At 42.3% G+C, this 26,947-nt stretch overlaps 1 protein-coding gene across 1 annotated transcript in view; it reads right to left on the bottom strand.

Annotated features, from left to right (window-relative positions):
- Positions 1-26,947, bottom strand: part of CRYZ (crystallin zeta) — a 233,433-nt gene that overhangs the window by 18,725 nt on the left and 187,761 nt on the right. Inside the window, exon 7 of the mRNA XM_044085797.1 lies at positions 3,844-3,945. Within this exon, the coding sequence (XP_043941732.1) occupies positions 3,844-3,945 (102 nt within the window). The remainder of the gene's footprint in view (positions 1-3,843; positions 3,946-26,947) is intronic.

Genomic DNA, 26,947 nt, shown 5'->3' with positions numbered 1-26,947 from the left:
TTCTTTCAGTCTTGTTTTAAATATTTTCTTGGAAAGCTGACTTTTAACATTATTTGGGAGGTGGTGTCATGAAGATGGCTCTTTGAAAAGCCCTTTCACCTATAATTAAGTTAAAGGTCACTGCCTCACTGAGGTTTTCCCTGAGTTAGTAAGGTTGTTCTGAGTATGCAGTAACCTTATTTTACAATTTTTAACATTAGTGTTGAGGAATATACTGGCCCTGTTTTGGACAGTACATTAGTTCATTTTTTTTAAGTAAGTCACAATGGTGGGTTTGTGGTTCTGCTAAGAAAATGAATCAGAATATTTTATTCTCTACCATTTGCAATACGTGGGTATTTGTCCCAGAATGAAAACAACTGCTGAGACATTATACAAAATCTGTGTATAAGCTTGTTTTTACTGAGGCTAGACTTCCGTGAGGGAGAGCAGTTGAGTTATAACACAGACTGAGGTGGGCTAATGTTTTTCTGGTTATTTTTTCCTGTATAGCATGTTGGGGTAAAGCAGGATGCAGTGTAAGGCCAAAGTAATTTTGCTGCATCAAAATGGATATAGTATTATTGTAGTCTTTAATAGTGGTTGTGCTTTTGCAAGTTTTTGTGATGTGACAAATAACACTGAAACTCACTTAACTGGATTTACATGTAGTCTGTTACTGTGTGCCAGTTACATACTTCAGTAAAGCTTTTCTGCCATTTGGCCTGCAAGCCACATCAACTTGTCATTTAAGGATGTCTTCAATATACAGTTATGTTAAGCAAAGTTAAAGTGAGTATAAAATCATTAAACAGGAAGAATAGCAAAGAACCTAAAACTGAACCTTGGGGAACCCCACGACCTGGGAATTTTGCATGTCCACAGACCCGAAAAGTTCTATCAGTCACATAGTGTTTGAATTATTTTACAGTACTTATTCTAAAATTGAATTTACTAAAGTTATGAAGCAAGAAACCATGATCAATGGTTTCAAACCCCCCACCCATCTTTGCAAATGTGCTAACCATAACCCCTTATCCCTGCCCCTAAACCCAAACCCACACTCTACCTCCTGAAAAACCCTTTTCTTAAAAGTACCACTATTCCCCACAAACTAAAAGTGATGGCATAGTTAGGTTTGGGTATTTCTTTGTTTTGAGTTTTTATTTAAATTGATTGCAAAAGGAGACTAATTATTTCTTTTGTAATGATTTTAATGTGGGGTGCGGATGGTTTGTGTTTTTTGTTGGCACATTGTGTTTAAGATTTTTAGGGATTACTTGGATGCCTTTTTTTTTTTTGTGAGATGTTGTCATTTGGCATTTTTTTGTTTCAGGATTTGTTACTACAACTCAATAGATATGCTGTTCCAGATTAAGAAGACAACACCTCAGCCTGTCCTCTTTCTATTTCTAACATCAATTTGTAAGGAGTGATGGTGCTGGAAGCAGAAAAGTTATCTTTTCTGCCATGACTGTACAGGGGCAAGAATATTTAGCTGTCCTATATTATTAAGGCTTCTACGGTTGCTCATTTATTTTTCACACTATTTATATTAAGTAATGCAAATTTTAGGTTTCTGGAATCAATTGTGCTATTTTGGCCTGGTATATGTAATATTTGAGGTCCTTGGTTTTGCTCGCTATCCCCTGAGAATTTGTATTTCTTGCTAGTATGACACAGACGTTTTCAGCTGTAGCTTATATTGTACTTTAGATTCTCTAAACTCCTTACCTCAAGGGTAACTTGTTTTCTTGTTATACAGGTTAGTTTCTCTATGAGAAGACATGTTGAAGAAGATTGAGATTACCACTGTTGTAAATGGTGTATAGAAAGAAGGCATGCAATGCAAAGCTGTAACAAGTTGGGGCAAAGGGGGTGGCTGTCTGGGCGAAAGCTGATAGGCAGCACAATCAGTGGGTGATGACAGTGCTAGGGTGCACTACTGGCATTGCTTTAAGCAGCAGCAATGATTTCACAACTTCATAAATTAATGTTAATACTGCATTTGTGATTATGTCTGAATTGCTTAATGTCTCATGATTTTACTACACAGTTGCTTGTTACATGGTGGTTACAGTTTCAGAGTGCAAAACAGCTTTTTTGGTCTTCACCTTCAAGATGATTTTTTTGGTCTTCAATTTTGATGAGAGGAAGGCACCAGTTTATGGAACAGCAGTGTGCTAGATGACCTACGTATGGTTCTGTTTCAATGTAAAAACAAGATTAGGAAAAATGTGAGGATTAGAAGATGAGGTTCATGAATGCTGGCACAAAAGAGAGCTTCAGGAACTCAGATGTGCTCTGAAAAGGCTGAGAAAGAGGTGGACATTAATGGGCCACCCTGACGTCAAACTTAACATGGATGACCATTCTTTAATATATCTAACAAAAATTGTATGTACAAAAGCAGGTTACTGTCTGCTGAGATTTCTGTGGCATCAGACTGACCTACAGTGCTCTTTCAGATTTTCAAAAGGTTGTGCTGCTCACCCTGTCTGACCAATTACAAGGTCTTTCCTGACTCTAAGTGAGGGGATGGCATGAAGTTGCAGAGACCATGCAGTCACTTTAGAAAATCATCAAAAAACACTGATTGAGCACTTTTGTTCAAAACTTAAAAAGGACTTCATCAGATTCTGATGAAGTCCTTTTTAAGTTGTGAACAGAAGTATTCAGTCATAAATGTTTTTTTTTTTCTGAAGTGGCTATGTGGTCTCTGCAGTGCTTTTGTTGGTTATTGGTACTTTTTTAAGCTGTATGCTAGATGTGGGATTTATTTTGGTAACTAATAAAGTTACCCAAGTGAGACCCAAAACTCTCCAAGCAATTATAGATACTCATGTTCATGTTTTTGCACACCAACTTTATGAACAGAAATTATTGGAGCTTGATCACATTGACTACAAGGAGGCCACGGATATAGACATTTTTTCTACCAGTTAAAAACTGGACCCTTTAGCTAAAGGATTGGTGCGTACCTATGTTGGTCTAATAATATTCTAAAATGCATGGTGAAGCATCAACTTTGGGGAACACTGGCTTTCAAAAAGTTTGACTGCTTCCTTTACTTCACAAATTTATTAAGCTAATATTTAAAGGAAGTTAACTGATTTCTGAATGTAAAGGGATTTTATACTGTACTGGTCTGCCATGGGGAAAAATACAATAATAAGATCAAAAAAGAGCAATTACTTGTCTTATTTTATATTGCTTCATGATGTGGCCATTACATAAACAAACAAACTGTTACAGGCATCAAACATGGACAATTTTCCATGACCAGCATTAGGATCAAGATGTGAATTGAGTGAGGGACACAAAAGAAATGACAAGGTGGGGCCTAGGCTTGCTTACACAGCATGTGCTGTTTGAAGAAATACACACCCATTGGTGGAGCTTCAAAGAAATATAATCAGACTAAGACAAGGATGGAACAATATCCAAGTCACAGACCCAGCAAGGCTAGTCTATAGTATCAGAGCCATCAAATACTGTGTCATTCTATTAAAGTGCAGATGTACAGAATTAAACAATGGAAAAGGATTCCCTAGATCTACAATAAACAGAATGATCACATTCTGATGTTTTAATTCTATTAGTGTTTCACTCACCAAAGAGTGGTAAATATAGCATCAGTGTAACAGTTAATCAACAATCCAGCCATGGGAAATAAGTATTTCATCTCCTTTTGGCTTTTAATTTTTCAGGATAAAAGTAACCCCCAGAATAAATGTTTTTGCTTACTACATTGCAAAGGAGATCGGTAGAAAAGTGGTCTTTTGATATGGACAGGAATTTAACTACTAGAGCTTGCATCTGGCCACCACTGCATACATGCTTGTTAAAAAGGCATATACTTACAATTATTCGGCCACCAAATCCCAAAAGTTGGAGGTCCTTATTCAGGTTGATATTGGACAGCATTTCTATTATCACATCGACTCCATGATCAGCACTGGCTTTCTAAAAGGAAAAAGCAAATAAAAAAAAGCCAAACAAATAAAAAGTCGTGGCTATTTTATTAAACAACCCGATAATATGAGCATCCCCAGTTTCATAATAAAAATATCTGAATTGTTATATGACTGTGACTGTTTACAATCAGAATGTTCAAACTACTCTGTTTTATTTTCTGCTTAAATGAATAACAGGTAATAGCTGTGTTCAGGGTGCATGACTTTCTTTAGCATGTCACATGCTAACAAATTATTATTGCACTTGGAAAGAATGACAGCACATGCTATTGATAAAACATTCTGCCATATCTAGTAGAGAACACAGCTGGAGAATTCCACAAAAGCTATTCAAATATGCCACAGCAGAACTGTTCTGGGAGATAACTTCAATTTTCATCACTGTAAGTGAAACCAAAGGGAATGAAATGTAACCAGATTTCTTTTCACCAGTGACTCCATCCCCTGTAGTCAGAAATATGGTTGGAATGGTCGCACAGAGCTTTCTGGGCATGGTATGGCTCTAAGGTCATTAATGAAATGAAAAAAAGTCATGTGGAAACAGCAGCTAATTAAGAAACTCACTCAAGGCAAGAGTAGGACCTGCAGTGAGGGAACATATTTCCCAATGGTGGTCGAATAATGCGATGAGAATATCTTAACATAGAGCATTCACACTGCACATGAGCTGCATGAAGAAAAAAGGCAACTATAAGCCTTAAAGGGCTCAGTACACACATTAAATCTATTTATTGACCAGATTAAAGGGTGGATATGGGAGTACAGGACAGTATGAAAAGGGGAAAGCAAGCAAGGGGAAGCACATAAGGGAAACCATTAGGGAATGAATATGATGGGGCAGGGAAAGGAGGATTTTATTATTTTTTTTGGCTCAGGTGCTTATTTTCTATACACCAAGATGGTAAGGTTGGGAAGAAAGAAAGGAAAGGAAAGCTTAAGAATGGTAGTAGGATCAAGGTAAGTAGCAGGGGTAAACACACACAAACATAGGACACAGACAAGACCGACAAGGGAGGTGCTGACACACTAAAGGAGAGGGAGGATGGTGGATTAGGAGACATCAGACAAACAAAGGGAGGACAGTGGTAATGGGAAGGATTGGAAAACAGACACATGAGGGCAATGACACAAAAGAGAGGGGAAACACCAGGATGGAAGACTGGGGGGTATGACTCCAGTACTGCCCTGCCCATGTCAGCCCCATGGAAAATCTACACACCAGCTTGTACTCCCTTACTATTAGACCCGAACTCTGATGGAGCTGCAAGTGGTGGGCAAGGATGTCACTCTTTCCAGCTGGCCGATTCGAGCATCAATGCTGCAGGCCTCTAGCTCACCAAAACCTCTTTCAGCTACTTCTGGGCAACATACTGCTCACCCCTCACAGAACCACTAGCAGGAGCAGCAGTACTTCCAGCCAGTGAAGCCCCACCAGGGGTCAAGGCGATATCAGCCTCCTGTGGGGTTGACAGTGAGGAGGTGGCCCTAGCAAGATCAGCTGAAAGTGCCTCGTTGTAGTGCTTGCCTGTGGGGAAAAGTGATCCACAGCAGAGTCAGAGGCACTGCTGTAGCAGCTGCTGTATAGAAAAGTAAATAAATGGACAGAAACAACATAACTCCAAAAGTATTAAAAGAAAGGACAGCAACAAAGGAGGAGAAGAAAATAATGCAGATATACAATGAAGTATAGTGCTGTTACCACATAATTAAGTACAGCAGCAATATCACTATGAGAAAAAAGTAGCTGGAATTCACAAGGGACTATTACAGAAACGGAAGCTGATACCGGCTACATATGTATAGTGAGCAGGTTACATATGTACAATGTATACTAAATTAACTTCTTGTGATTGTCCTGTGTATTTATGTGTCATAGTTAAGATGAACTAAAGTAATCTCACTGTGTCAGAATATCCTGCCATGTCTTGCCCCGTGTACTATGTAAGATACCCTGGACATACTTCTAAAGACATAAACCCAGCAGTGAACAGGCACACACAGTGACTGAGTACTACAAAGACATAACTGACTAACAGAAGACAGGCTGTCAACAATGGCAAGAAGCTGACAACATTTTTCTCGACAGGTAACCTGCATAATAAGACTGTATTGTTATAATGGTAACATCTTAGAAAAGTAATAATGAGAAAGGGACAATTATATTCCTAAGTATATGACAAAGGTCAGATGTACTCTCCCCTGCACCTGGAAAAGTGGGAGACTTGTTTATGTTATTGGAGGCAAATCCACAATAGCATCTTGGGTTACAGAAAAAATGAGGTATAACTAACTGTATATCCCACACTGGGAAGATAGAAAAAAACTTATTTACGGCTCATTTACAATACATCTCAGGTTCCTTCTTCCCATTGGTGAAGAAGGTATGGATGGCACCTCCAGAGGTCAATGTAGTGATGCCTGAACTTCCCACTAGTTCGAAGAATGCCTGTGACATGAGTAACTGTCCTGGAGAGACAGTGACACACATCCCCCTTAAACCATGGGCCCTCATAGAAGTCCCCAAGTAAACAGTCCCAGTGGTCTGTACATAAAAAGAACAGGAAGATGTTATTCTCCTATGGGCACCACCAGAGTGCCCTATATGAACCAATGCCAGTGGAACTCATGGCATGCTCTAGGTCTCATACCACAGAATTATGGCTGTCATCTCACAGTCATGCCTGTTTTCCTGCTTTGAGAACTGCCATGCAGCAGAGCAACTAAGTAGTACGACCAATGCCAGGGTGTGAAATGGTCTGCATTTTGAATATGCCCAGTAAGGGAATACAAGGTGTGAAATATGGCAGTCACAGTTGTGCTTTAAAGCATGTAGTTCAACTAGTAGAAAGGCTGTGCTTCCCTTTGCCTAATGTCTCATAATCCACTGTCCTCCCCCACAGGCTTAAACTATGAACTGCAGGGAACTTCTGTAATATTAAGATGTCCATGCATGATCAGTACACTTCTGAAGAGTGTCATTGCCCTCCCTTGTTTATTGCCCAATTCTCACCATCAACACTGACTTCCTTTTGCTTGTCTGATGTCTCCTAATACATTCTCCTTCCTCCTAGCAGGTTTAAGCCAAGAATTGCAGGAAAATTCTGTCTGACATTCTGTTTGACATTAAGATGTCCATGCTTAACGTCTATGTATACTCAATGCACCTCAAAAGTGAACATGTGTGTATGACACCATGTAAACCTGTACATAAGACTTTTCCATCAGGCCAGATATGTAGAATGAGTAATTCAGAAGCAATCATAATTTGAACCCATAGCTGCATAATCATCATGCTAAGAGGGCCAGCTGCATAGAGGCTAGACTGCAGAAGGTCAATAAAGCCCAAAAAATTAGAAGTTTGATAAAACAAATGAACACAGTAATTAGGACTGTCCATAGAGATTCAAGTGATATAACAGAAGTAAATAGGATACATTACTCTGCAGCCAAATTAATAACAGGTAAAGTCCTACCACAAGAACACAGGGTAGTAAGGGAAAGGACGGGGAGAAATCGAATGCCATCATGGAAGTATCGAATAGAGAATAGTCAGACACACTGATGTCCCGCTCACCAGACTGAGTAAGGAGAAGGTCACAGTAAGCTGTCTGTCGGGCGCTAGAATCCGCCACATAACGCAAGCACTCAGGTCTCTCAACAGCAGGTACAAATATGACTCAGTCATTGTCCACGCTGGTGTAAACGACCTGAGACGTACCTCCTTGGACTACATGAAAAGAGACATTGAGGAGCTCTCTGATTATGTAGCCCAGGCAGGTATGACCCTGACCTTGAGCAGTATCCTACCTTCACCAAGAATGATGCCACAATACAGAGATAAGATGATCAGCTTTAACAATTGGCTTAAACACTGGTGTCATTCAAAGGGGATCCAGTATCTGTCTGCCTGGGATGACATGCTGGACAAGCCACGCTGCTTCGCAAGGGACGGCTTGCACCTGTCACCCCTGGGATTCCGGATATTGGCAAAGGCTCTTGCCACCCCATAGTGCCTTTTTTAGGCAAGGCTCAAATTCTAAACCTACCACCCTAGAACACAAAAAGGAAAAAAACTAAGGGTAATGCTGCTCAATGCCAGAAGTCTAAATCTCAAAATGCACGCACTCGAGGCCCTTCTCAGTATGGAGAACATCGATGTCTGTGCTGTGACAGAAACCTGGTTCAAGGCTCCTGAGAGCACCCCAGCGCTATCAGGTTTTACCTCATATCATGCTCCGGCCCAAAATCCGGACAATACCAAGAAAGGAGGGGGGGTATCCATATTCATCAAGGACACCCACACCTCAAGACTGGTGGCAACGCATGATGCATCGGAGACCATCCAGGTGCAATTAACCGTAGGCAAGACTGCTCTGCAAATTGTAGCATGTTACAGGCCACCCTCACAAACTCAGGAACCTCACATGGCCTTCCTGAAAACACTAGAGGGGATAAATGTATCACCAGACACCATCATACTAGGTGACTTCAATTACCCTAATATAGACTGGGAACACTACTCAAGCCCAAACACCCTAGCCCAAAAGTTCCTGGAATTCATAAACTCAAATGCCATGGAACAACTAGTCACCATCCCCACAAGAGGAGATAACATACTTGATCTCATCATCACGAACATGGGAGCACAATGTTCAACACCGGAGGTGTACCCCTCACTGGTGAGATCAGACCACAAACTAATCTCGCTGGAGGTCCTCATCCCACCCCCACCTGAAATAAAAAAGACCACAGTAAAGAACTTCTCAAAAGCCGACTTCACACTTCTAAAGACTAGTGTGGTCTCCTTTAAGGCCCCCGAACCGGCGGAAAACAGTACTCAAGCCACTGAATCACTTACAAATGCCTTCTACCAGCACCTGCAGGACTGCATGGATAAGGCAATCCCAAGCAAAACAAAGACTCTTTGTACCAAAGGCAAGCGTCCAGTCTGGTGGACCCCAGCCATAAACAAACTCTACAACAAAAGGAGGAAGCTACTACAAGATAGAGCAAAATCCTTAAAAGGTAAGACACCCTTGATCACTATAAGTAAAAAACTAAGAGCTCTCATAAAATCATCCAAAGCAAATTTCAAGAGAAAAATAGCTAAAGACTCAAAAGACAATCATAAGGCCTTCTTTAGCTATGTTAGAAACCTAGGAGGAAACTCCCAGATATGCTCAGAACTAGTTCAAAATGATGTGAAGATTACTGATCCTACAGACATTGCCAACATACTGGCTGACAGGTTCAGTGCAAACTTCTCCCCCCCCCTCCCCCCCAAAAGGAGAGATATCTATACCAAACGATTGCAGCCCCCCAAACATCTCCAGCCCAAGTGAGAACTGCTCGCTGCAAAACAAAACCACATCATCCATGGGACCTGATGGTGTCCCCGGCTGTGTGCTCCACGAACTCAATGAGGAATTAAACCCACAGCTAGGACAGCTGTTTAATCAAAGTCTTACCTCTGGATACGCACTCCAGGAGTGGCGCACTGCAACTGTGGTCCCACTTCACAAAGGCGGTGCCTCCACCGACCCTGGAAATTACCGCCCATTAGCTTGACAAGCCTTATCTGCAAAGCCATGGAGAGGATCATAATGGACCTCATAAATAAAGACATAGGGAATTTGCAGACTTTGGATCCAACCCAGTTTGGCTTTGTCAAAGGCAGATCATGCCTTTTAAACTTGGTTGACTTTTTCAAACAGTCACCAAAGCCATTGATGAGGGAAAGGCAGTCCATACAGCCTACCTCGATCTGGCTAAGGCCTTCGATACAATACCCCACTGGTATCATTGAAAAACTCATCAGCTTAAATGTTAACCCATACATCACAAGATGGGTTGCAAACTGGCTGAGTGACAGAACCCACAGGGTCAGAGTTGCTGGCGCCATGTCAGACTCAAAGCCTGTCACAAGTGGTGTCCCACAGGGGTCAGTCCTGGGCCCACTATTGTTTGGCGTCTACTTTTCCAAGTACAAGCAAACACAGGAGGGTTATGGCTGACAAAGTTTGCAGATGACTGCAAACTGGGCCATAGTAGAAAACACATCTGACACAGATATCCTTCAGAAGGATCTCACAGGAACGGATAACTGGTGCCAGAGCCACGGCCTAAAGTTAAATGCCAAAAATGCATAGTCATACCCTTCGGAAAAACAAGGTTACCCCTAGCTACCAAATAGGTGGCAATCCACTGAGCACAGAAGAAGTTATCAGGGACCTGGGGACCCAGGTTGATAGTAGTCTGTCGCTCGACACCCATGTAGCTAAAGTAGTCAGGAAGACCTTCTACATTGCCCACCTTATCATGAAGGGATTCTCATCTAGATCAAGGGAGGTCATAGTCTCCCTTTACTCATCACTCATCAGACCAATGATTGAGTACAATGCCCCATTCGGAATGTATCTGACCCGACACTTGCAGCAGCTGGAGAGGCCACAAAGTTCCTCACCAAAAGGATAAAGGGTCTCAAAAATCTGTCCTATGCTGCCCGACTGAAAGAACTCCAGCTCTATTCAGTCGCCACGCTTGCTCAGAGGTGACCTTTGCCTAACATACAAGGCCATGTCAAACCCAGATTTGATGAATATGCTTCACCTCAAAAAGTCTAGATCCATCAGAGCCACAAGGGCGGAGACTTAAACCTCGACACGGCTATTAATAGGACGTGCTGGAGGGATAGATTCATCACCCAAAGACTCCCTATGCTGTGGAACAAAATCCCGGTACATGTGAGGCAGAGCACCTCGCTGGCCTTGTTCAATAGAAATCTTGACCAATGGATGGGAGATCGCAGATATACCCCAGGGATTACCTCAGTGTCACTGCTCGACAGAGGCACAGCAAAATAATGGGTATAGTTCCCCATACTAAAGGGGTGGCGTAAGCCACAAAACGATGGGCTAGGCTTGTAAATGCCCTCGGGCAGATAGCCTAGTATGAACCTATGAACCTATGAACCTATGAGAAAACTACAAAGCAATTAAGACAAGAAGCGTTACTGTTAGAAGAGTATAGAAGAGGGAACAGACCAGCAAAAATACTCAGAAAGACAGACGTGATAAAAGCAATGCAAAGTATTATAACAGATCAGGATTTATAATGCACCATCATAAATAATAAACTAAAAATATCAGCACAGGCAGAAAAACTTAGAAGATGCACAGATAAATATGAAGGAAAAGTACAAAATAAGCAATTTATTGATGACCCAAAAAAGTTTTAGAGAGAATTGGGAAACAAGGTAAAAGGAATTGAAAGACCACCCAAAAAAGAAGAAATAGATACATTTTGGAGAAATATTTATGAAGATCCTGCAGAACATAACAAAGATACTAAATGGGTAGAAGAAGTAAAAAAAGAATAAGAAGTTTAAAGGTACAGGAAATGAAATGGGATGAAGTAACGATCAGAGAGAATGAAACAAAGTTAAGAAAAGCCTCTAAATGGAAATCCCCAGGCCCAGATGCAGTACGTAACTTCTGGCTAAAAGTATTAACATCTTTGCACAAAGATTTATCCATGAGTAAGAACTATTTATATGCACACCCCAAACAGACACCAGCCTGGCTAACAACAGGAAAAGCATTGCTCCTACTTAAGAGTGAACCTGCAAGCCACCCTAAAAACTACAGACCAATACCTTGCCTTCCGATGACATATAAACTATACACTGGAAATGATGCCGACAGAGTTTAGTCATTTAGAAGAAAACTCAATTATGGCAACAGAACAAAAGGGTAATAGAAAAAGTCGTATGGAACAAAGGATCATTTGTTGTTAAATAATGTCAGAGTGGAGAACTGTAAAAAGGGGAAGAATCTACGTATGGCATGGATAGACTACAAAAAAGCATTTGACAGTATCCCACATTCATGGATAACAAGAGTGCTTAAAAATGTGTAAAAAAAAACCCTACACATCATAGTGACCATGAAATAGTGGCAAATCACTTCGCAGTTAAGCCATGATAAAGGACAAATTATTCCAGGGATAAAAATCCAAAGGGGGATATTCTAGGGTAACTCTCTGTCACCGCTGTTCTTTTGCCTTGCCCTTAACCCATTAAACTATCTGCTTAACAGATTAGGTCATGGCTATAATTTGGCTCCCAGAAAGCAACAAAGTGTAAAGACTTCTCATCTTCTCTTTGTTAATGATTTAAAAAAAAGTTATGTACTCACCATAATGTTCCATCTGAGTTGTTGCTTTTCATTTGTCTTCAACCTGCGGGGACACAGATCCGATATGGATCCAACTCGGACGCATTTCTCCAGCATCGGATCCAGGATCCAAGCTCCTCACCTACCCATAATGCCCCTGTCTCCCTCCTATTTTCAGACTGAGTTTGCTGCAACCAGTAACACCCCAACCCAACCATGTGCCTAACACCTTAGCATCAGCATCCAAAAACACCATAAGGAAGACATAGTGCTCTCAGAGTAGGGGGAAGCCTCTTCCATCCAGTCCACAATACAGCCTGAATAAGGCAGGGGGAAGGAAGGAAGGATGGTTGAAGACAAATAAAAAGCAACAACTCAGATGGAATGTTATGGTGAGTACATAACTTTATCTGAAGTTGTTTTCATTTGATCTTCAACCTGTGGGACAGAGTCCCCAGCTACCAAAAGATCCTGAGAGCTCCTCATGGAAGGATGTTCTGCAGCATAGCGGAGCCAAAGGATGCTCTGCCTCTGCACAGGAGATCCAACTTATAATGAAAAATAAATGTGTGTGATGAAGGCCCAAGTAGCTGCTGAACAAAAATCATCCAAAGAAACCCTAGACCAAAAGGCTGCTGAAGTAGCCACATATCTGGTAGAGTGTGCCCTGACATGACCTGATGAAGATAATCCTTTAGCTTTATAGGCCAAAACTATGCACTGAGCGATCCAGTGAGCAATAGTTACCTTAGAAACGGGTTTACCTAAGAAAGGCTTATAAAAGGAAACAAAAAGTTGATCAGACTTATGAAAGGACTTTGTTCTATGCAAATAGAATCATAGTTGCCTAAGAATATCAAGCAAATGCAATTTATACTCTCCCTTACTCTAGAAGTTCAAAAAGAAAATAGGGAGATTGATGATCTGGTTGATGTTAGATTCTGACGTCACCTTCTGTAGAAATGAGGGGTTCGTCCATAAGGAAACCTTGTCTTTGTGAAACACTATATAAGGGGGCTTGACAGATAAGGCCTGAATCTCTGATACCCTTTTAGCTGCAGAAATGGCGACGAGAAAGGCTGTCTTCCAAGACAGGATTTGCAAATCCAGTGTAGCTGCTGGTTCAAAAGGGGAAGAAACCAAGGCTTGCAGGACTACAGTAAGATCCCAAGGTGGCATAGGGTCCTTAACTGGAAGCCTAAGTAAAAAGGTACCATTCAAAAAGGCTTTACAAAGCTTGGAAGAAGGTCAGGAAGCTGAATTGTCTCCCATATGAAAGTTGGAGATAGCTGCCAACTGTACCTTTACTGTAGAAAAACTGTCACCCTGATGAAAAATATCTGCCAAAAATTCCAAAATGGCAGGGACTGGAGCAGTGAAGGGGTCCAAATCATGCTGAGAGGCCCATAAAGAGAAATGTTTCCACTTACTGGAATAAAGCTTTCTAGTGGAGGATTTGTGAGCCGCTACCAAAATCTTCTTAACAGGAGAAAACAGCCCGGGAGTCCTAGCTATCACTGGAACTGGAGCAACCAAGCTGTGAGCTTCAGGCTGACTAGATCTGGGTGTGGAATCCCTGAGGGATGTGAGATCAGATCCGGAACTGGATTTATGTCCAAGGAGGACACAGAGTGAGACCAAACACTCAGTGCACTTCACGTTGGAAGGAGAGGTGAAGAGATCGCATCAAGGCTGACCCCACATTAGAAAGATCTGTTCCGCTACTGAAGGATTCAGAGACCACTCATAAGCCATCAGAACAGATCTGCTGAGCCTGTCTGCCCAAATGTTGGACCTCCCCAGAATGTGTGTTGCCACCAGAAAATGGCCGGACGAGATCGCCCACTCCCACAATCACATGGCCTCGCGGCAAAGGGGGTAAAGATCTGGTTCCCCCCTGTTTGTTGTACCAGATTACAGCTACATTGTCTGTCTGGATGGCAACTGTCCCTTGGGGAAAATAGGCATGAAGAGCTGGCAACACCACCAGCACAGCCCTCATCTTCAGGATGCTGATATGCAGATGGGTCTCCAGGGAAGACCCCGTGGCTTGGACTGTCCTTCCCCTGCAATGCCCCCGTACCGGAGCAGGGAGGCATCCATGGTTACCATGGTCATCAGGGTGGGAAGGATAAATGGGTGACCCAGAAGAAGATACGGGGACTGAAGCCACCAGAGAAGCAAATCCCTGCAAGCCCGAGATAAATGAACTGGATGAGATAACGGAAGATCTAGCAAGGACCACTGAACCGCTAGGGTCCACTGGAGAACTCTCATATGTAGACGAGCTATGAGGATTGGAGTAATTGTGGCCACCATAGACCCCCAACACCCAAAGAACTGACTCCACAGAGGGATACTGGGTCTGAACAATGCACCTTACATGATGTCTGAGGGATTGAAGTCTGTCCGGAGTTAGGCAAATCTTGCTCTGGGTGGTATCTAACTGAGCCCCAATGAAGTCAGGAACTTGAACTGGATCCAACTGGGACTTGTTGACATTTATGGTTATGCCTAGCTGGTGGCTGGTCTGGAGAAGGAGATTCCTGGCTTGACAGAGTTGATGCATGGAGGGAGCAGAAAGAAGCCAATCGTCCAGGCAGGGGAAGACCTGGAACCCCTGCATCTGCAAGTGAGCTGCCACCACTGCCATCACTTTGGTGAACACTCTGGAGGAAGTGGTGAGACCAAAGGGGGGGGGGGGCGCTCTGAACTGGCAATGATTGGCTCCCAGCTGGAAGTGGAGGAACCTCCGAGAGCGCCTGTCCATTTTGATGCGGTAGTTTTTCAAGCAGCTTGGAAATTTCCACTGCTGTCTCCTCCCGTTGCGTGGGTGGAACATCCAGGAGGTGCTTGTGTGGGATTGGAGGTTGAAGGAAGGGGGATTGAATATCCTCTGGATATAATTTGCAACATCCAACGATCATCTCTGATCAACTCCCAGGATGTTGGGTGCATCGAGGGATGTCCATCAACTTTCTTCAGAGATGAGCAGTCAGGCAACCCTTCAGGGCTGCTGTGAGGGCCTGTCTGGGAAAGAATTCTAAGACCCCTGGGTACACGGAGCCCCTCTGCTGTGAGGACAGCATCTGGCATATCCTCTTCTGCCTCTGGGAGAAGAAGAGTCCTGAGCATCATGGGAAAAGCCCAGAGACTTCCGAAACCACATCTTCTTCTTCATCCCACACCGATTCCTGGAGACAGATCATTGTGGGGTTGAGAAGCAGATCCTGAAAGCAGACAAGGTCTTCCTGTCTTTCTCACTCTGGACTAACGTGTCTCGAATGGTCTGCCAAAAAGGCTGGAACCATCATAAGGGGCATTTGTAAAGGACAAGTTGAAGGACTCTGAGAATGCACAAAGCCGAAGCCAGGAGTGACGCCTGAAGGTAACATCTATGCCGGCCACCCTAGAAGCACCTTTCATAGCATGTGACAGGAGCCTCATAGAGGTGTTAAACATAGAAGTTAGGGTGGCCATACAGGAGGAGAACACCTTCTTCTCTTCTGCCAACATGAACCCTGGGGCAGACTCAGCGACCTCTTTGACTAGGTCCCACTGAAGCCTGATGACATGTGCCATGTAGTTCAGCGCATGTAAGACAAACGTGGCTGAAGCATAAGCCTGCTAACCAAAATGGTCCAAGGCCCGAGACTCGGTCCACTGGATGGACTATAGAGCTTGCCTGAGCAAGTTCTTTCTTAGTGGCCGCCGCAATCACCATACCATCAACTGGGATCCCTTAGACCAAAGCTGTTTGTCCAAAAGGGCACCAAGAATTTTATCAGGGCACTTGGGGATGGGCTCCACTATGTCAGGCTCCTTCCATGCCTGGTTTGAAAAGTCCACAAGTGGATCGGTGGGAGGGGACATCGAGGAGGTAGAGGGTCCTGTGCCAAACCCCTCCAGGAACACCAAATCATCCGGGTTGGGTTTTTGGACAGACCACCCCCCACACTGGTATAGGATTTCCATGATGTCCCCAAAGGAGACATCATCTGGGGAGACCGGGGGAACCCCCATCTTCGTCAAAGTCAGTGTCTTCTGTGAGGGACTCCGGCAGGAGTCCAAGTACCTCCTTTTACATGTATGTTTCCGAGGGAGCTCCACGGGGGGAGGTGCTCTGTGGCGGACATGGAAACTTCTGGACGTTCCTGGGGGGGGGGCACCCTGGGGTGGAGAGGCATCAGGCTATCCCTGAGGGGAGAGGGAGCCAGGACAGACTCTGAGGACTATAACGTCAAAGGTCTTGAGGGATCCAAGAGCACTCTTTCCACCACATCAAAAGCAGAGGGAGAATGAATCCCTGAAGCTGGGAGAAGTACAGGATCCATAACCCTCTGAGTCGATGAGGGAGCCGGAGCCAAGCCTCCAAGCACCAAGACTCCAATTAGAAGGGCTGACTCTGAAAACCTCAAAGCTGATGTCATCCCCTTGGATCTGGCGCCAAGACTACGGCTCCGAGAGCCGGACGAATCCGAACTGGTTGCAGCCAAGCCACTTGGGAATGGTCAGTGTCGAGGTGCCTGATACCGTCGGCACCAATCCCTCGAAGCCGAGAAGCCAAGGACTCCAAAGCCGGGGGTCGGATCAGAGAAGGAGCAATGGGAAGAAAGGTGGACTGCATGCTCCCAGCCCGGAAGGGGGAGGGTGCAGGCAAGGCTCCCATCTGGATCTGGGTCCCGATGAATTTCCACATAATCCTGTCCACCTTGGCTTCCGAAAGACTACGGGTGGACCAGATGGAAGAAGCTACATATACGGGCCTGGAGAGGCACCGAGGGGAGATCAATACAGGAGATCGGCCCCAGGAGACCTTAGGCTCTGGCAAGAAACAAGGTGACTGGAGTCCAACTGGAGCCCTGGCTGGGGGCCAGGACGGATTTAGCCAGGGGCTCAGCTGAAGAAGTGCGGACAGAGGACTGCTTACTGGGCCTATCCCTATGAAGGTGCTTCTCCCTGTCCCCAGCGTTCTTGGCAGGAGGTTGAGTCCCAGAGGCCCGGGCAGAGGAAGACGATGTAGAGGGCTCAGAGGAATGTAGAGGAAGGAGGCTTTTCAAAATGAGCTTGTTACTCCTGTTGATCAATGCATGGGTTTTGAAGCCCACATAATTTGAACAGGATGTGTCTAGGTGTGGCACTCCCAGACAAACAACATATAGAGTGTGGCCACCAGAAGGGGGGAGCTTGGGGATCTCGGCCATGGCAAACGGAACCTAGCGTTCACACACACTAAAGAGGAAAGGATACGAAGAAAGGGGACTTTTTTTTTTTTTTTTTTTTTTTAAGAGAACCGACACCTGAATGTGAGAGCGAGTAGGTATAAAACTAGAAATGTTAGATAGAAAGAGTGAAAAAGGGAAAAAGTAAAACCAGAAAGAATATTTCACTTACCAGGAACTCGGAGCTAATGGACCACGATGCTGATGGCACGTGTGGCAAACGAGATCTGAGGGTAGGAGGGAGACAGGGGCATTATGGGTAGGGGAGGAGCTTGGAGCTTGGATCCGATGCTGGAGAAATGCGGCCAAGTTGGATCCGTACTGGATCCATGTCCCCACAGGTTGAAGATCAAATGAAAACAATAACTTCAGATCTGTATACCTCATCAGATGAGGAACTGGAAGCACAAGTGCAAGTAGTCAAACTTTTTCAGATGATATAAGAATGTCATTTGGTCTTGATAAATGTGCAAAACCAAACCTTAAATCAGGAAAGCTGCAGCACCAAGACAACATCAGTTTAGGACAAGAAAGTGATACAAAAGAACTCGAGCAAGAGGGAGTGTATAAATATTTGGGAATTGATGAAAACTCAGAAGGAATATTTTAGAAGACTTAATCTTGAAAACAACGCTGACACCTAGGAACAAAGTTCAAGCTATAAACCAATTTGCTCTTCCTGTCTTAACTTATAGTTTTGGAGTGATTGATTGGTGCCAAAAGGTGGTGGACAGATTACACAAGAAAACAAGAAGGGTGCTTCAAGCTCATCAAATGATTTATAAAAATCTGTGCACACTAAGATTATATATTTCCCATTCCAAAGGAGGTAAAGGAGGTATGGGCCTCCTTGAAACCGATTACATGTATAGATCTGCAACCATGGGTTTGCATACATATCTGCTGTCCTCACAAGACCAAAACATAATGAAAGTTTTGAAACATGAGGAGAATAATTCTAAGATGACTTCCCTTCTTAGTCTAGCAAAAGCATATTGGCATCAAGCGGGAATGGAAATGAAACCAGAAGCAGATAAAAATCAGGCAGCAGCTAAATGTGCCAAAAAACAAATGAAAGAATATAAGGTGAAGGATCAGATGAGAAAGCAAGAAATGTGGAAAATGCATAAATGTAGCTGCAGGTATAGAAAACTCCTGGAACAACCTCATGTTGATCAGGATCGAATGCAGGAATGGTTAAGGAGAGGCAAATTCAAACCAAAAGATTATAGGTTAATACTGGTGGCCCAAGAGAGTGAACTACATACACGTTGGTTTACAAAGTCCATTGAACATGTGAAAGAAACAGTCAAATGTAGATTTTGTAAAACAGAACTGGAAACAGTTGCACATCTTGTTGCTGGTTGTGACATACTAATGGCAGAAGGACTGTATACTGAAAGGCATAATAATGAGGCAAGACTGTTGCACTGGGGATTGTGCAAACATTATAATACTGAACTAGCTGAAAAAAACATTGGAAACATGAGCCACAAAGCATCATAGAAAATGATGAAGTCTACATCACATGGGATCACCCATTACCAACAGTTCAAAAGATAGATGCAAGACAACCAGATATAGTGGTCCATGAAAAGAGAAAAGTAACATTGATCATTGAAATTGCTACACCCGGTGAGTACAGTGTCTTGCGTACAGAGAGACACAAAGTCATAAAATATTTGGATTTGCAGGCAGAAATGGGAGCAATGTGGAAGAAAGATACCCAGACAGTTGCAATAGTAGTAAGAGCAATGAGTCTTATAAAAAAGAATCTACAATCATATTTAGATATGTTACCAATAAATGTAACTCCATATGAATTGCAGAAAGAGTCATTACTGGGCACATTGCGGGTGCTGTGAAGAGCACTTCTGGCTGACATCAAAGACAAACAATACTAATTTCATGAACTTTAATCATACTTTGACTAAGGAATAGGGTCCATTCCCATAATGGTATCAGAAACCCAAAAGATTTGGAGAAATTAAAAAGGCTCAGTGGCTTCTCGGGTTATGGAAGAGTAGTAAAGCAGCTACAAATGTGGAAGCTAACTCAGAAAAGCAGGAATTCTAACTGCTGAAGGTAAGTGCAAGATCTTCATTATAGTTCCTTTGCTACAAGTAGTTATCCAAACTATTTATTGCAATAATATTGCACATATGAATATTTGCAGAGAATGTTACAAGTATTTAACAGGAGAAAAGTACTTGGGGTAAACACAGAGCTTGTATCAAGGCAGGGTCAGTTATTGTATTCTTAGAGTTATCCAGTACACAGACCTCTGTTACACAGTCATACAGGAAATGTTTATGCACTTTAGCCATCAGGTGTTTGTGTTCTGACCTTGATTATATACCACACATATGGATTTGCATTTGAAGACACAGACAAAGGAAATCAGCTGTACTTTTATATCTTACACACATTTCCTCATGGCTTGCCACTCAGCAATGTAAATAGTGGCTCTAGATGACTGGTCAATTTGACTAATGTTGACATGATACCCTGATCCCATGTAAAAATGGGAAAAAAGGGGACTGATGTTGACAACAACCTGTCAGGTCAGGCTGCTCACTGACACACAGCATACTGCTACAATTTCAGCTGATGTCTGCATTGTGCCTGGGTAGCTGTGACTGTGTAGATGAGGACCACAGTGTGGGTTTACCTGAGGAAAGTGCATGTTGCATGGTGTGTGGTCCCCTGTAATCTGCATTGGGGGGTTTACAGTTGGTTAGGAGGGAAAGTAAATCAATGAGTTGGGGGTTGAGGGGTGACCTATGTCATGTAGTAGTTTAAGGAAATATAGCTTGGTATTGTGTGCACATGCTGGTATTCCCACACAACAACTGTACAGGATGGGTGGTACAGTGTAGATTTATTTATTTAACATTAGTTTACCAGGAAAGTCCGACTGGGACAGATCCCATTATCAGTGGAGGCCCGGGGAGAAACAATCAAGATGCATGTCTTTGGAATGTGGAAGGAGACCGGAGCACCCAGAGGAAACCCATGTAAATACAGGAATGACATGCAAACTCTGCACAGAAGGCGCCCCAGCCAAGAATCGAACTGGAGAACCTCTTGCTGTGAGTCAACAATGCTAACTGCTGCACCACTGCACTGCCCAGTAGAGTAGATAGTTTACTTTAACAAGCAGTCTTTAGTGGTATTCTCTCAGAGTGTATTCTTTCTTGACACAGCTCCATGCCAAGCAGATGTAAAGCAAGGAAGATTAAGTTCACCCATGCAGAGTTTTGTTGCAGACCCTCAATCTCCAAACCTGACAGCTGCTTGCTTAAAAGACTGCCTACTGGCCCTATCATGAATGTGCAAAGCAGAATGTTGTCATAGATATTAATAACATAGGTGGTCTGGACCACCCATATGAGTAAGGTCATATATAGGGCCACCATCTTATTCATGATGCATAAAATTGTGCTGTCTGCTTTGCACGGGAAAGTAGGTCACATCAGGTAGGCTGTTGGGCAAAACACTACTGATGAAGACAGAAGATTTTCTGGCATCTGTGTTTGTGTGTGGGATCAGACTCATCACATTTCCATGATGGGGTGTCAGATGACAGGCGAGCTGCAGCATGCTTCTATAGTATACATTGGAAATGTTACAGATATATATATATATATATATATATATATATATATATATATATATATATATATATATATATATATATATATATATATATATATATATATATATATATATATATTATATTATATATATATATATATATATATATACACACACAAACACACACACACATTTTTTCCCTCTATTAAGATATGAACCACTTTGTCTATCCCTTTATTACTGAACAAGAAGATGACATTGTATGCTTCCTAAACTATATATAAATCATGATACAAGCTACAAGGACACCTGTACAAGGTAAGGTTATATTACTCATTATTGCTGCTATTCATCATGCCCATTAACTCTGCACTGGCAGTAAAGTAGTGGTGATGGGTTATACTTATACTGGACATTTTTCTTTGGTGTCTTCACAGAGGATGCTCTATGTAGCTCCATCAATGTGGAACTTTTCACCACCTGATGTTGAAGAAGGTAGTGATTCTGACTATGATGGTGATAAATAGCTGGCATGGTTGTCAGTGTCTAACACAAGGAGTAAGTAGACCAAATCCTCTATCCAGGTTATAAACAGCCTTTGTGCCATAGACAATACCTGAGACACACACACACACACACTCACACACACACACACACACACACACACACACACACACACACACACACACACACACACACACACACACACACACACAAACACAAACATAAAACAGACTGGCGTCAACACAATCAGTCAAACATTGTGTCACCCCATGTGGTCCAGACAGTGATGTCTGTCAGAAGCTCCACAGCGTGTAGGGATGACCAAGTGGGTGTGCATACTGGTGCCCATAAGGGGCGTGGATACTGCCCTCCTCAGAACTAGTCATGTCAATGGATGCAACCCAATGAATGTGCTGTGTCATCATGTTGGCACAGGCTAGCAACACCACAGCCTTTGTGGAGATGTCATAAGTACCGATGACCTACAGCAGCAGCTCAAGTTCCACATGTATGACATTTTTGACTGGACTGATCACCTAGTGGCATGTGGCAGGTCCCCTCATGTTTCCATGTCATGTGCCAGGGTGCTTCATGTTGCTGCTCCACCTCTGCTTATACTGAAAGCATCTATCAGGGATTTGGCAGGCTAAGGTCATGGTCGTGCAACCAAGTATGGAGGTATGTACAGGCAGGAGAGGGTGTGGTACTCATGTCAGTGCCACATTTGGTACAGGACATTGCTCACAGTCATGCAGCACAACTCTGGCCAAGTTGGGTTACTACACATGACACTCCTGGTAGAGTCAGCTTCTATGGATAGGGGTGCCCAGGGGATCCCTACACATTTTCCATGACTGCCCTTGACTTGCTTGTTAGACTGAGCTGCTGTGCAACAAGTACTGCTGAAACTATGCCTCAGCAAACCCACATACACACACATACACATATACCACTACAGCTGCCAGTGCTCCCCAACACACACAAAACCAATGACAGTGGCCCCTTATTGAGTATTTTCAGTAATCCTTGGAATTCCCACCTCTGACACACAAAGAACGCCATTTATCTCTGTTGACAAGGAAAGTCCAATCGGGCAAAGCCTATTTTTAGTAGAGGTCTGAGGAGAAAAGCTCTATTACAGTATACTTGCATTAACAAGTGAATTTAGACAGCAGTTACATTTTGCAGAAAAAAAAAAGTTACAAGACAGGCCACCATCCTTTCACATGAGTGACCTCCAATTATAATAGGGTATTATATCCAGGATGACAACTTCTCCCACAAACTCATACTCTTCCCTAATCTTCTGAAATCTACCTGCTAGTCCAAGCCATCCCCCCACTTTTTACAAACTCTCTTGATATTTATTCCTCTCACTTCATGCCTTGAATGCCATCTCCCCAATCTCTATCTCTGTATATAATCTAATATAACATTAATACTTATACTTGCCCCTCGAATCAGCAGCTTAGATCCCCTTTCGGTTTCCTTCACTTTACCTATACTCTTTCTCTCAAGCACTTTTTGACAATCTCCCTTGCCTTATTTTCTCTATGACACTTTTACAACTCTTTCACTAATTCATGCTCATAACTCAAACATATTTCTCTTTCACTTACATCACTAGTAACATTCAACAATCAATGACTTATCTTAATGTAGAAATCCTAGCTGTTTGTATGAAATTTGTTACAGGTAACTACTTTCCAAATTGTACTGTATAAGCCTGTCCCTTATCAATCTGTATATACACCATTCTAACCTGTGTTCTATTGTAACTCATGAATGCAATTATTATTTACTCTATACAATTGTGCTGAAAACAGTATTGTTCTTAACAATGAAACAGTTAATTCCAAACATGTAATGGAGCTTTTCTCTCTCGGCCTCCGATGAAAATGTGTTAAACCCAGTCAGACTTTCTCGGTCAACAAAGACAATTAATAAATAATCAGCCAGTCATTAGTGTCTTAACTATCTGGATGGTTTCAGAATCTACTGTACACTTATCTAACTTGTTCACCAACCTTTCATACTGCACTGTGCCAACTGCCTTGAAAAAATTTTAACTGCTCATTCATTGTGCCCAATACACCAGTTACTCAGTTAAAGAACTGCATTAGATTTGTCTGGAATTATTTCACTGCCGTGATGCCATACTGCTCATGCTTAATAATCTAGATATACCAAAATTAGTTCCTTCAGAAGCAGTTCTATACCTTGCACTACAAAACAGACCAAATTGAGGGATTAACAGTGTGCAGCTTTCTTCGTGTTCCCACTATTATGAATGTGACTTGCTTCTGCTCTTTTCCAGTAATCAAGCACCTTCCCCCTCCCCATCTCCCTCCCATGATTTACCAAACAGGTTGGTTAGTAGTGTTACCTATTCTCTCATCTGATTTCCTAATAACACTACAGTGATTCCCATCAAGCTCCATTGCTTTATGCACATTTAGCCTTTCACACTACTTCAGAGGACATGGAATATTTGAATGACACACTTTCTGGCAAAATGAAATTTGTTTCAACAAAAACAGTACCTAGCATTAAGGGGAAGAAGCAAGCAAGTACACTTCACACTCCAATATTAGTGGCCAAGTGACTCTTGGATGTCTTACCACCTCCTTCAGGTCATTTTCCTGTATACAATGCTGGAATTACTTTAAGTCTTTATGAATGGCTACATTTTGCAAACATTCATTACTTTCCTGCATGAATACAGAGCAACCATTTTTCATACAGGAATCGGTCATTTTATTTTTAGTCTCACTTCTCATCACTTTGTATTTCTTTGCTCCGTTAAGTATTTTTAAGTTACATCTCCATTAATGACAAGACTAGATATATTTTCCTTTGTTAGACAGCTTGCTTTTTGACTGCCCTGTTTCACTTTATGCGGTAAAACATCCAAGTCTTCTTCAGTTTACATTTCTCTACAATCGTAATCTTTGTAGGTTTTTGTTTCATCATCAAATACCCCTTGACTAGAGGTTTGACACATGGGTATGTTGCGCCCAATGGCAGTTCTGATATATTGTCAATGTTCTTCTTTCACACTTTCTCATCTATTATATAGTATGACTGAGGCAATCTGTCAGAGCCTGCCTTCCTGAATAACTCAGTCCTGTGTTAATAATGGAATATACTGTTTAGTAATCAACAGTTCTCTGAGTGCCGCAGTGGTGCAGCAGTTAGCGTTGTCGCCTCACAGCATGAGGTTCTCCCGTTCGATTCTCGGCTGGAGCGCCTTCTGTGTGGAATCTGCATGTCCTCCTGTGGTCGAGTGACATTAAAGACATGCAGGCAGGTGCGTGTGTGAATGGGTGGGCCTTCCTTGAAGGTTGGGCGTCGGGCTGGCAACTCGGCACCGTAAAAATCCACTACCAATCATTAGCGGACCGGAGTTCTGCTGTGGCGACCCCCTAACTGGGAAAAGCCAAAAGGCATTACTAGCAATCAACAGTTCTCTACAGGATGCCCATCTACAGTCTGAGATGGGCTCCTGCTTTTCACTTCTGAATACCAAGACCAAAACTGTCCTTTCTTGAGCAGGTTCCGGTGTTATTAGACTAAGGCCCACCCTTATGTCAGTCCTGCTATTAGATGTGGCTACATCAAGGCATTCCAATTTATATCTGGCACAGTGAAGTCTCAGCAGTAATATATCAATTTACCTACCTTTATGATGAAAAATCCTTCATTTTTATGCCTTTTCCTCCCTTTTAATAGAAGGAGATGCATATGACAGGTGAGAAAAAGTGGATTCTGAATGGGATTCTGACATTTGCTACAGTAGTTGGGCTACATAATGTTAAGCAGTAAATTTGCATGTAGACATAGTTTGTAGAGTTAACATACAGAAACTATGGTGACACTGATTTGAGTCCCACAGTTTCCACTAAGACACTCGTGTTACAATACATATCAGCTATTAGTTAAAACAAAAGCAGTCATTCAGCTACTTAAAGCATGGGTGACTGAATACCACTTGTCTGAGCCTGGCTTTACAATACACATCAGCCATTAGTTAAGATAAGAGCTATTGTTCAACTGCTTAAAGTACAGGTGACTGAATAGCACTTATTCAAGAATAACTTTGTAACAGAATGTCTCTGAGGCAGTATTTTCTGAATTCATAAAGTCATACACTGCAAGGCTAAGGGATGTGGATTGTGGGGACATGGGACCTTAACTCCACCAGTTACTTTTCAAATACCAAAAGGCAATGGCAACCTTAAAACTGTAATAATACAGTAGATTGTTATGAGGTGCAGCTCCCAAGTGGCAGTTGTGTTGTGGGGGCAAAGTATTTGGCCTAAAAAGCCTAATATATATAAATATAATCTGAGTACATGTTTCTACTCTGCAAACATCAATATACCAGGCAAAGTTGCAGGATTCAGAAGGTTGATCTTGAAAAGCTGTGTTTTGAATTTGTGGAATTCTGCTTGTCACACTAGCCTATAACCAGTAAGAGTATATGAAAATGCTGAAGACAAAGGACATAATGTTTAGCCCAAGAGAAATGCAAGTCATGTGCTATACAACCATAAGATGTGTAATTTATTCTTCCCAGGTTTTATTAATATGCTTCTCCTGCAATAATATTACATGAACTACTACACTTTATTTCTCATAAGAAGACTCCATACTAACACACAAACTATAATGTATAATAACACAATAAACACATAAAATACAACAGTGACAAAAAAAAAAAAAAAGTAAAAAATGATAAGCTACCTTGGCATCCAAACTAGCTTTTATTGGTTACAAGTTAAGTCATGAGGTTGTTGCAGGACTCTTATGTAAATGATGGGAATTCTAAGAACTGCTGCTGCCATGTACTCGAATAACATGAGGCCTTTCAGAACTCTTGTGTAAAATGATGCAGATTCTAAGAACTGCTGCTGCCATGTCATGACAACTTCCCTTGCGCATATTATTTTTGCACTGTAAATAGCTTTTCTGGCAGCATCAAGATTCAGTCCCAAAGAAGGGGCAATGACGGTGCCAGATCACTTGTAAGTGCACCCTATATATATATATATATATATATATCCCATTATATTTATTATGGCTACTTTTTGGTCTGCTGAGGACCATATGACCAAGAAAAACTTAAGACTTTTCTAGGATAACTTATCCTAAGGTATGGTGACATCAGATCTAGCTGTAAAACTGAGGAAGAGGGGTAGAGAGTCTCCCTAAACATCCAGTTATGGGGCAGCAAAAACCAACACAGAGAAAATGTTTTCAGAAGTCCCATTATGTACACTGGTTTTGAATGAACAGCCTTCAAAGAATGGTTCTTCATCAAACAAGACCATATTCTTTTACTATTAAGGTTCTGGTGGAGCAAGATTGTGCCTCATTTATGGCAATCCATAGCTTTTGAGATCTCACATAATATCTTAACAGCTCTGCCAAGCAGGATATAATCTTTAGTGAACTAACTATCGAGGTTTGGAAACACTGTCTTAATCATTGT

The sequence above is a fragment of the Protopterus annectens genome, chromosome 10.part0 (genome assembly GCF_019279795.1).
Source record: "Protopterus annectens isolate FY-2018-M chromosome 10.part0, PAN1.0, whole genome shotgun sequence".
Taxonomy (NCBI): domain Eukaryota; kingdom Metazoa; phylum Chordata; order Ceratodontiformes; family Protopteridae; genus Protopterus; species Protopterus annectens.
Note: the sequence above shows the minus strand (reverse complement) of the source record. Positions and strands in the feature narration are given on the sequence as shown.